This window comes from Cotesia glomerata, linkage group LG2 (assembly GCF_020080835.1).
Source record: "Cotesia glomerata isolate CgM1 linkage group LG2, MPM_Cglom_v2.3, whole genome shotgun sequence".
NCBI lineage: Eukaryota > Metazoa > Arthropoda > Insecta > Hymenoptera > Braconidae > Cotesia > Cotesia glomerata.
In genome coordinates this window covers 28,059,487-28,072,500 of record NC_058159.1, presented here as the reverse complement: position 1 = coordinate 28,072,500, position 13,014 = coordinate 28,059,487, and the positions used below count along the sequence as shown (strand labels likewise).

Sequence of the window (13,014 nt, the reverse complement as noted above, 5' to 3'; positions counted from 1 at the left end):
AATCACAATTTTGAAGTTAAATTCTTCTTTTAATTGTTTTTTATCTTCAATATTTAAACTTTAATCATTTTTTAATTATTGAAAAGTTAAATTCATTTTAAAAAAAAAAAATTTTCAATAATTCTTGACATTAAAACAGACATTTAATAATTAAAAAAAAATTCTTTTAATAAATTAAAGTTTTTTTTATTTATTTGTTATTATTTTTATGTAAAAAAAATTTTTTTTTTCATTTACAAATAAATAATATTAGTAATAAAATTTTTATTTAAAAATCACAATTTTTAAGTTAAATTCTTCTTTTATTTTTTTTTATCTTCAATATTTAAACTTTAATAATTTTTTATCTTTTTTTTTTAATAATTAATTTTAATCTTTTTTTTTTTCTTAAAATTTATTGAAGGTAAAATAATTAAAAATAAATTATTGAAAAGTTAAATTCATTTTTAAAAAAAATTTTTCAATAATTCTTGACATTAAAACAGACATTTAATAATTTAAAAAAAAAAAAATTCTTTTAATAAATAAATTAAAATTTTTTTTATTTATTTGTTATTATTTTTATGTAAAAAATTTTTTTTTCTAAATTTACTGATAAATTTTATCAGTAATAAAATTTTTATTTAAAAATCACGATTTTGAAGTTAAATTCTTCTTTTAACTTTTTTTATCTTCAATATTTAAACTTTAATCATTTTTTTTATTAATAATTAATTTTAATTTATTGAAGATAGAATAATTAAAAATAAATTATTGAAAAGTTAAATTCATTTTTAAAAAAAATTTTTTCAACAATTCTTGACATTTAATAATTAAAAAAAATGTTTTTAATAAATAAATTAATATAGAAAATTTTTTAAATAATTATAAATTTTTTTTCATCACATTTTAACCGTAACATTACAGTTTTTTTTACATGAACTTTTTAACTTTTGAAAGTGAATGTGAAAGTTGTTCGAAAAAAAAAAGTTCAAAAACGTTTCTCATATTAAACGGCTTTAAAATATTTAAAAATTTCTTGAATTAAGAGGGGAATAAATAATTGTTGGTATTTAATTACTAATTGTAAATTTAATCAGATATTAAGAAGCAAAAATACCGTAATAAGTAACGTTTTCGCAGTAATATATAGCTTATCAAGAAAAAGAGTTAAAGTATAAAGATAGTTGAGAATAATAACATTATTTAAATGCCTTATATATTCTTATTCACCTTTCTCAGTTTACACTCACACATAAATAAAATTCTCAAGGAAACTAATCGCATCTTTTTTCAATTAAAAGATTTACTTGCACACCAGTAGACTAGATTTCACTTAAATAATACCAAGAGTGTTGAATCTAAATAAAACCAATCTCTTATTGTTATTTAATTACAGATATAAATTAAAACCTATTAACGGTCTACTTAATTCTCCATTTTTATCGTGTTATATACATTTATATTTACTCGTACAGTAAATATAAATTCACATAAATATAGGCCGAAAGTATAAACTTGAGAAAGTTAAAAATATACTTTTAGAATAGAATAATGACGATAAAAGAAGTTGACTTGTATTAGCAGCAAGTTCAAGGTGTTTAGGCTTATACATGCATTATATTGTATTATTATATATTATATCTATCCTTCGTATATTTTCTAGCCGGCAATATTATACACTACACGTCCAATGTCGTTGGGTAGGAGGACTAGAGATAAAGGTGAAGTGATATCGATATAAACTTGCAAACATTTATCTTATATGCGAAATATGTTAAATGGTAAAAATTAGTTAAAGTTTCATTTTATTTACAATTTTAATTTTTTCATGAAAGAAGAATATTTTTGTAAGTTTAATAATTATTAATAAATTATTTACAAAAATAATAAAATTCTTTAAAAATTAATTAAAGTTTTAAATTGAAATTGTCAGCTAAATATTGAAGATACGGGAAAATTTAATCAGACATTTTTTGGAAATTTAATTATCTATAAAAATAGTCATCAATTTTATCGTATCTTCATTATTTTATTTACAATTTTAATTTTTTCATGAAAGAAGAATATTTTTGTAAGTTTAATAATTATTAATAAATTATTTGCAAAAATAATAAAATTCTTTAAAAATTAATTAAAGTTTACAATTTTAATTTTTTTATAAAAGAAGAATATTTTTGTAAGTTTAATAATTATTAATAAATTATTTACAAAAATAATAAAACTCTTTAAAAATTAATTAGTTTTAAATTGAAATTGTCAGCTAAATATTGAAGATACGGGAAAATTTAACCAGACACTTTTTGGAAATTTAATTATCTATAAAAATAGTCATCAATTTTATCGTATCTTCATTATTTTATTTACAATTTTAATTTTTTCATGAAAGAAGAATATTTTTGTAAGTTTAATAATTATTAATAAATTATTTGCAAAAATAATAAAATTCTTTAAAAATTAATTAAAGTTTACAATTTTAATTTTTTTACAAAAGAAGAATATTTTTTTTATGTTTAATAATTATCAATAAATTATTTGCAAAAGTAATAAAATTCTTAAAAAATTAATTCAAATTTTTAATTGAAATTGCCAGCTAAATATTGAAGATACGAGAAAATTTAATCAGACATTTATTTTTTGAAAATTTAATTCTCTATAAAGTAAATCCTTATCAATTTTATCGTATCTTTATTATTTCGTTTACAATTTTGTTTTTTTTTTTTTCAAGAAGAATTTTTTTTTAAGTTTAATAATTATCAATAATAAATTATTTGCAAAAACAATAAAATTTTTTAAAAATTAATAAGTTTACAATTAAAATTATTTTTTATAAAAGAAGAATATTTTTTTTTAAGTTTAATAATTGTCAATAAATTATTTGCAAAAATAATAAAATTTTTTACAAATTAATTAAAGTTAACAATTTTAATTTTTTTATAAAAGAAAAATATTTTTTTTTTTTTAGTTTAATAATTATCAATAAATTATTTGCAAAAATAATAAAATTCTTTAAAAATGAATTAAAATTTTAAATTGAAATAGCCAGCTAAATATTGAAGATTAGGGAAAATTTAATCAGACATTATTTTTTAGAAATTTAATTCTTTATAAAAATAGCCATCAATTTTATCGTATCTTCATTATTTAATTTACAATTTTAATTTTTTTATAAAAGAAGAATATTTTTTTTTTAATAATTTTTAAAATAAATTATTTGTAAAATAAAATTCTAAACGTCTGTAAATATTTTTTTTTTTTTAGTACCATGAAAAAAAAATTTAATTATAAATTATAAATACAAATGTGTATTTACAATTTAAAAGGAAGATAACGATGGAAATATTTATATTTAAAAGGCTTTTTTTAATTTAAATCCAAGGACTGGCGTTTGTCCAATAATTAATAAGCCAACTGGTGGCGATCTGATGACTTGTCAAACTCAATGAAAAAAATTCAAAGCTAAGGTTTTAAAATTTTCGTATGAGTTAGCCAGCATAAGCTGGTGAGTGATACGAGTGAGCAGCAGGATTTTGTACATCACATTGAAATGTCAAGGCTGGTACACGCGAACTCTGCTGGCTTATTTGTGCTAGTGAATGCATGGATCTTACTCTATGTGTATTTATCGGGTACAGTAGAGGAACATATGTATGTGCATAAATCTACATCATATCACGTGAGGCTCGGTATAGTACGGTAGCGGTAATACAACTAGTAGTATGTTGTCAGTAGTAATGTACACATACTTAAGTATACACTTGTAATGTTTTTTTGTCTTCTTAAGACTGCCGCAGCTGAAGCTGCAATGAGTATAATGTATATAAGTATTAAGTATAATATTAATATACTTTAGATTGATATTTATTTTTAAATAATAAAGATTGCAGAATTTTTTTTATTAAAATTTTTGGCAAAATCCTTGAAAATTTCAAATTAATTATCAAGTTAATGACCAGGAAGTTGAAGAGTTTTTTTTTGATAATTGAATTAAAATTTTTAGTTTATAATTGATTGACTCATATTTTAAATATACATCCATAATGAAGTTGTTGAAGGTTATTTTTTTGCAATGTTACATAGGAAGTTATAAGTTTTAAAACATATGTATTGCGTTATTATTTAGTAAAGAATTTTTGTATTTTGATTCGTTAATTAAAATAAAAAATTTATTTTATTTGAAATTTTTAATTTTTTTTATGAAATTTAAAATGATACTCAAGTCAGCAGATAGCCAATTTTTAAAATTTTTATAACAAATCAATGATAAAAAGAAAATATTATTAAAAAATTTGCACTTGTAATTTTTTTTAATTTCTAAATGTAGAATTTTTTATTAAAATTTTTTCATAATAATTTAGTTGTTATAAAAATCCAAAAAATTGACAGATGTATGTTAATTTCAGTATCAAAATTTAAATTGTAATTTTAAAATTATATCTACATTAGTTTTTACTTTATACTTAAATTTTCAAATTTTATATCATAAAAAATTTTTTTACTTTTTGACTTCAATTATAAAATAAAATTTCATATTATATATGTAAAATATTTAATTTTACAGGAATAAAATATGATACTAAAATTGAGAGAAATCTGATAAATTTTAGAATTTTTTTAACAAATAAATAGCAAGAAAAATTTATTTAAAAAATTCCATAGAAGCTCTAAAAAATTATAAATGCAATTTTTTAAAAATAATTAAACCTCGTTTTTTTTTTTTATTTTTCAAGTGTCTGCTATTATCATGGTATTAAAATATAGTAATACCGTTAGCCGACATTTTTTATTTTTTTATTTTGCTTAATCTATTAAATTATAACAAATGTTTTTAAAAAATTGCACTTATAGTTTTTAACAAATGAAAAAATTTTTTAAAATAATTTTTTAATAAAAAAAATCATAAAAATTTTTAGATGTCGGCTAACTTTATTTTCATTATTAAAATTGGCAGAAACTTGACAATTTTTTAATTTTTCTTAAATAATAAACTAGAAAATTTTTTATAAAATTTTGTACTTATAATTTTTTAGAGTTTCTAAAGATGGAATTTTTAAAATGAATTTTTCTTGCTATAATTTATTAGTTAAAAAATTAATAAAAATTATCAGATTTTAAATTTCAGTTTCATGAATAAAATTAAAAAATTCAATATTTAAACTTCAACATTAAAATAAAATATAATTAATTCATAAAAAATTGTCAAGCTCTACTTAACTTGCCCTTTAAAAATTCGCCCACAACTTTCCTCTATTATTCTACAAAGCCCACCTAACATAATATACAACATACAATCCATTAAAATCACTCAGCGACACGATGAATTATAAAGTTGTTAAAATTTTTAATAGGGCAGTAGTTCAATCAGTCGGGATCGATTATCATCAAGAGCCTCAACGTTCTAGCTTCAGTCCCCAGAATATTTTTTATTTTCCCATCCCTATATACATAATAATAATAATAATCCATTATATCAATGTATTTAAGTTAAGTTAGTGTGCTGTGTGATAGGACACGTTGTGTTCTGAGCAGATATATTAATATAGAGCACGTTGGGTATCAGCTGAGCTACGGACACATCATGGATAGGGTATAGGATAAACAGGGTGTTTTATAAAGGGGAAAATACTACGAGGGGAAGAACGAAAATAATCGTAAAGGAAATAACGATGAGGATGAAGCTGGTGCCGGTGCTGATGGACTACTAGAACTTATAACCATCACTAGGTCGCATACTACTTCAGCATCTCTCCCCACGTGGTCTAGGCTCTAGTCTAGTCTTTCGTTCTCTATCTAGCGGTTTAGCAACACATATATCTAGCCTATCGATTCTCCTCGGTGTTCTATTTAGTAACCGGCTTGACAACTGATAAAAGACGTTGCACACATTTTTAATCCATTATCCACCGGTTAATCTCTATTTATATAAAACTTTTACTTTAAATTCCTATATAATTATTATACATAATATCTATCATTAATTTAAATAAAAATTTATTTTACAATTAATTTCAATAGCTCAACAATTGCTCCATCTATTTTATCTACTTATTTTTTCATCCAGCCGGTAATACGAAACCTTCTAACTGATTCAATACTCTAACTATCTATCTGGTGTACGGAATAAAAGTTTCGAATAGTACACAGAAAAAAATTTATTCCACGGAAAAAAATTAAACTTTAATAAATAATAATTGGTTTATAATAAACACTATTTCAAATATTAATAAAAGCTGAGTGGATGTTTAAATATTGAAGTATAATAATTAATAATTCCAACAATGTTTGTTGTTTGCACTCTAAAGATTTTAGTATGATATGTAAAAATTATCAACAAAGCTTACTAAATTTTTATAGCAACAGTTTAAAATTTAATGTTCTCAACGATAATATTTACAAAGTGAAATAGTAAATTTTAACTGCTACGATAAAAACCAAACTGTAATTATTGACTTAATGCTTTTTACTATTTGAAACTGTAATTTTTAACAAGTGATAGTCTGATATTTACTATAGTAAACGCTATAAAACACTTTTTTTTATATTAAATTATAAATTTAGGCTTTTATACTTTTTTAACCTTATGTTTAGTAATATTTAATATTAAGCTAAGTAAATTTTATAGTTCTGTCTATCGTGATGTCGAATCAATTAAATAAATATGAAGAATTTTATATTCTTGATTAAAGTAAAAAAAAATTCTTAAAATAAGAAATTTTGGTGATTATTTACAAGTGGGGTTTTTTGGCCACATCAAGGTGAAAAATTAACATTTTCAATTTTTTTTTTTTATTCTGCTTGTTTTTACGGCGCATTTATGATAAAAAATGTCGTGAAAGAAAAAAATAAAGATTTCAATAGCTTTTTTGCCTTCAAAAGTTGGAAAAAATTTTTGCTCATATTTTCGGATAAAATTTCTATTTTATCATTTTTTGATATATATTTTTTTGAAAAGTACATAAAAAAAACAAACAATAAAAAAAAAGTTGAATATTAAAATTTTCAAAGAAATTTACAAATTTTTTTGATAATTTGTTAAAATTATGATAATTAACTTTTTTTTTTAATTGTTAATTTTTTATGCATTTTTCAAAAAAAATATATCAATAATATATTATTAATAATATCTGTAATACACTATTTTTGTTAATTCACATTCATTATATTGTATTTTGGAGGGCCGCAGGGAGCTACGACTCCATGGCCTTGAAAAAAAAAAAAATAATAATAATAATAAAATCAAATAGAAATTTCGTTCAAAAAAAAATTAAAATGATTGACCCCACTTGTAAATATTTAATATTTTTTTACGATTTACATCTTACAAACTACAAAATCAAAACTTTCACAATCAATATCGGAGTTAATTACTTAAATAGTTGACGTTGGTGATCATTGACGCAAACTAACACAATATACCAACGTCATTGCTCGAAATGGTAAATAACAAGCGATGTATTGACATATCATACATTACATGCGTAGCGTTTGAAAATAAAAAATTAATAAGTAATAAGTAAACATATTTACTATTACGTGATATGAACTATTGATTAAAAAATGTATAATTTACAATCGATTGCTACAACAAGTAATAGTAAATGCTCTTTTATTACGTTCTTAAAATTAAACTCACTAAAAAGTTGTTGACGATCAAAAGTTTTTTTTTTTTCTTCTTCTTGTTCTTTTTTTGCGCTTCTTTCTTACAATTCTATTTTTAAATTCAATAATTTTTTTTATCACAAGGTGATACTCATTATTATGCTTCAGATAAAGAGAATAAATATGTGTGTTTTAAAAATATATTAAATTATTTATAAATTTAAAAAAAAATTTTTTTTTTTTTAAATTTTCTTTATAAAAATAAAATAACAGATCAATAATGGACTAGAATTAAAGTTTACTTGAATGGAGTAAATAATTCAAGTACATATTTTTTTTTAATACTAAATATGTACAAATAAAATTCATGAAAATTAAGTTAGCCGACATCTAAAAATTTTTATAAATTTTTTTATTGAAAAAATGATGATAAAAAAATAAAATAAAAAATTTTCATTTATAAAAAACTTTAAAAACTGTCAGTGCAATTTTTAAAAAATATTTTTTTGTTCTAATTTAATTATTAAAAAATTAAAAACGTCGGCTAACTTTAGTATTATATAAAATTCATGGCTACTAGAGTAAGGTTAATAGATTTAACACATTAAAAAAAAAAAAATAATAAAATAGTGAATAAATAGATAATTTACCTCCATCATCAATTTTTTCCTGCGATACCGGGTCCGGAGATGCGGGCGAATCGGTGACGTCGAGTTTCCGTATGGCCTTAGACAGTCCAGAGGACCCGGAGCCCCATTTTCTTCCATCCCCGATAGAAGTATCCTCAAAAACAATTTCAACGTCACTGCCGTCCTCAAAATAACCGCTTTCGTGCTCCGAAATTTTTTTCTGGCTGGTCGACTTCATTTATCCGATAATTATAATTTAACGGAATAAAAAATAATGATACTAATAATTTAGTATCAATCCAAATAATATAAATAAATAAATTAATAATAAAATCACAAATCTATTATTTGGTGCGTGCATTTGCTAGGACCTTGGCATCTTGACGTTATATTTCTTCGTAATATATAATGCGTATATATTAACATACAATACATAAATATCTTCTTTTAAAATTATTATTCTTCTTTACACTTTAACTCAGCACAATATTTTTTAGTCACCTCCATTTGGCTTCTGCTTATTTTTACCAACAATAACAATAACAATAATTATTCTTCCTCACTGCGAGTATTGTTTTTTTATTTTATTTTATTCTTCGAATTATTTCCAATGACACCAAATAATTATTAACTTTTAATATTGTTTTTAAATGTTAAAAAATTTTTTAAATAATTTTTTCTTGTTAAAATAATTTACACGCTTAAAACTGCATTAGTGGGAGTTTAAGCAGCAGAAGCAACTACAACAGTAGCAGCAGCAGCAGCAGCAGCAGCAGCAAGAATAATCCAAGTTAAAGGCAGTAACAGCAGCGCATGACCACTTTTCAAGGCACTGTACATCAATGTAGTATTGGTAGTGGTAGTTTTCTTCTCTATCTATCTACCTACACCACCTGGATCATTGTATGTCTATATGCAAGTAATGATATACAACTACTACTGTACTGCTGTACTGTATGGTGTAGCGCTCAGATGTATTGGTTCGTGACCACGTGCCTTGGAACAGGAACGTGATGAAAGTGTTGACACGTGGGCCAGCAGCTTTTACCTTGGAATACAAATTGATTTAACCGAAACGTGATTGAAGGACAATCACTTCCGTGGATTTAAATAAACTAATCACAATTATTATAATTATTACTATAATAATAATCTATAACAGTTAAATAACTATTAGCTTTTTTGCTTAGACTCAAACTGATAAATACTCAGCCTTCGACGGCTGACTGAGCTCTACTGACACACTTATTGACTCCCTGCGAGTACCAAGCTGATTCTTTCGTGCTTTGAGCAAGACCTCTTTGTGTAATACAAAACACGAAAGTCACGTTTCGTAATGCACTGTAATACTTTTTTAATTTTTATCCAAAGTTATTTTTTCCTCCTCTTGTTTCATGTCCTCATTTATTCACCAGCTACTCTCTTTTTTAACTCACTAGTGTAATTTATTTTTTTTTTAAATTATTTTCCTCCGAAATTTAAATTTAATTTTTTTTTTAATTATTTTGCTCCAAATTTTTAATTTATTTTTTTTTTAAATTATCTTGGTCCAAAATTTATATTTATTTTTTAAAATATTATTTTGCTTCAAAATTTTTATTTATTTTTTTTTAAATTAACTTGCTCCAAATTTTAAATTTATTTTCTTAAATATTATTTTAATTAATTATTTTGCTCAAAAATTTTTATTTATTTATTTTTTTAAATTAACTTGCTCCAAAATTTGAATTTATTTTTTTTAAAATTAACTTGCTCCAAATTTTTAATTTATTTCTTTTAAAATTACTTTGCTCCAAAATTTTTATTTTTTTATTTTTAAATTAACTTGCTCCAAATTCTTAATTTATTTTTTTTTAAATTTTTATTTATTTTTTTAAAGATTATTTTGCTCTAAAATTAAAATTTATTTTTAAAAAAATTATTTTGCTCCAAAATTTGAAGATTAATCGCTTAAAAATTGATTTAAGTAATTAAATTATTTTTTTAACACTTTATAAGACACTTGTGTATCTGGTCACTTAAAGCTGAATAATAAACAGAGATATATTATTTTGAAATACTTAAACTTGTTAAGTAAGTGTAACAAACACTTATCAGCACGCTAATGTAATGCCATCTTTACTGAAAGAGTTTTTAATCGTGAAACTTTCCACTGGAATTGAACAACCACGACGGCATATGTTCGTGTTATTCTCTGGTCGATTGGTGTCTGCCGGAAGACAGGTGTCACGCGAAAGACCCTTCAACACTGTTCCTAAAATCTCAATCACTTTATAAACAATTATTTCCTTTTTTATAAACCTTGATTAATAAAAGTCAACCATTAAAATACTTTCACTTGATAATAACCAGAATCTCTGTTTGAATATTAATTGATAATCGACAGCTGATAGTGTTGATTAATGACACTTGACACGATAATAAAATATTACACTTAACTTCGGCTGATTATTTTTAAATGTTAATATTAACACTGAGGATTAGATTGGAGTAGTATGGCCAAGTGTACCAGCTGAGACGGAGAAGAAATATTTAATACAATTTTTATGTGGGATAAAAAGAGAGAAGACGATTGAGGTACTGCCAGTGTTATATGTTGATATAATACTACTCTATACCGCTACACAGATGTCTGTGTCAGTGCCGCAGAGAGAGCACGAAGTGACACGAAGGCTCGATGCCGACTGCTCGCCTGTGCCGAGTAACTGAAATACCCCTACTATTTAATCCTCGTTGGTGTTGTATTCTACACCGGCTTGGCTTCGCTTGAGAGTATGTAAGTAGAGGTTTCTCGTATTATATCGTATCGGCTCGGGGAATAACAGCTGATTTTAAAAGCACACGGCGGGGGTCTTTCACAGGAACGCCTGACATTCTACATATGCCCTGGGTTTTTCAAATTTTTTTTTCTTCTCGCGTTTGTCTTTCTTCAAAATATCACTTACTTCTTCCGGCAGACTATTTTTAAATATTTGTAAGGTAAAAGCCCCAATATATGATCATATACTGGTACGTGATCATCTATTGGGGCTTTTACCTTAATTATTTTTTTTTTTTTAATTTATATATTTAGGAGTAAGGTAAAAGCCCCAATATATGATCACGTACCAGTATATGATCATCTATTGGGGCTTTTACCTTAATTATTTTTTTTTTTTTAATTTATATATTTAGGAGTAAGGTAAAAGCCCCAATATATGATCATGTACCAGTATATGATCACTCCATGTATTTGTATACCTATATTTGTGAATATAGATATACAAATACATGGAGTGATCATATACTGGTACGTGATCATCTATTGGGGCTTTTACCTTAATTATTTTTTTTTTTAATTTATATATTTAGGAGTAAGGTAAAAGCCCCAATATATGATCATGTACCAGTATATGATCATCTATTGGGGCTTTTACCTTAATTATTTTTTTTTTTTTAATTTATATATTTAGGAGTAAGGTAAAAGCCCCAATATATGATCATGTACCAGTATATGATCACTCCATGTATTTGTATACCTATATTTGTGAATATAGATATACAAATACATGGAGTGATCATATACTGGTACGTGATCATCTATTGGGGCTTTTACCTTATAATATTACTATATATTTTTATTTTTAAAAGATTTAATTAATGAACTGACATTAAAATTCTATATTTTAAAATTATTGTTATTATACTTTAAGTTCCAAGTTTAATATGATTTTCTTATTACCTTGTTTATATATAAATAAGTTGAATTAATTATAGAACAATATTATATTATATTATATTATATTATGTACTCACAGAAATTGCTTTCTTGTAAAAACTGTATTTACTATGTAATTGAAATTGCCATTTGGTCTGTGCCTTGGCATTAAATAAACAAAAATCTAAATCTAAATCTAATGTTATTTCTTCTTTCAATTTTTAAACATGTCTTCTGGGACTCCATGATTTAAAAAAATCTGTAAGTATTTAAATTTCAATACTAAATTTTTTTTATTCATTAAATTAGATAATAATAAAATTAGCCGACATTTTTGATTTTTTTATTTTAATAAATTATAACTATTATAAATTATAAATTATAGTTTTTTAAGTTTTTAACAAGTGAAAAAAATTTTTTTTAATAATTCTTTAATAAAAAAAAATAAAAATTTTTAGATGTCGGCTAACTTTATTTTTATTTAAATTAGTATTAAAAAATTGCATTTATAGTTTTTCAAGTTTTTTACTAATTAAAATTTTTTATTATTATTTATATATTTAGGAGTATAATATTACTGTATATTTTTTATTTTCAAGAGATTTAATTAATGAACTGACTTTACTTGATTTTCAATGTTATTTCTTCTTTTAATTTTTAAACATGTCGTCATTTGCCAGCTGAGATTATGAATTCAACGAGTTTAAAGGTCTTTAAGAATAAAATTTTTGATTACTTGTTTAACTTTGATGTTTGAAGTGCACTTTAAATTACCATATAGTAGAGCTATTAATTTACATTAATTGTACAGGGCATACCTTTTGTTTCTTCCTTCTATTATTCTATCTTTTCATTTTGTTACTACTGTAAACTGTCCAGTTTTTAATTTTTTACTTAATTAATGTTTTATCTCTAATTCATAAGTCAGTGCTGTATTATTGTTAATTCTTAATCTACCTTGTAAATATGCTATTACATTATTAAGTCAATTAATTATGTATAAACATAAACATGTAAGTTATTATGTATAAATTGCCATTCGGCCATTAGGTCTTGGCATAAATAAAATTAATCTAATCTAATCTAATCTAATCTTCTGAAACTATGATT

The 13,014-nt window shown here is 23.0% G+C and overlaps 1 protein-coding gene across 2 annotated transcripts in view; it reads right to left on the bottom strand.

Moving 5' to 3' along the window:
- Nucleotides 1–13,014, bottom strand: part of LOC123260212 (ribosomal protein S6 kinase alpha-5-like) — a 34,566-nt gene that overhangs the window by 15,959 nt on the left and 5,593 nt on the right. The window contains exon 1 of one of the 2 annotated variants that reach the window (XM_044721225.1): nt 8,229–9,722. The exons of the other annotated variant lie outside the window; for it this stretch is intronic. Within the exon in view, the coding sequence (XP_044577160.1) occupies nt 8,229–8,445 (217 nt within the window). The 5' untranslated portion in view covers nt 8,446–9,722. Of the gene's footprint in view, nt 1–8,228; nt 9,723–13,014 lie in introns of those variants that run through there. 2 annotated transcript variants of the gene reach the window in all.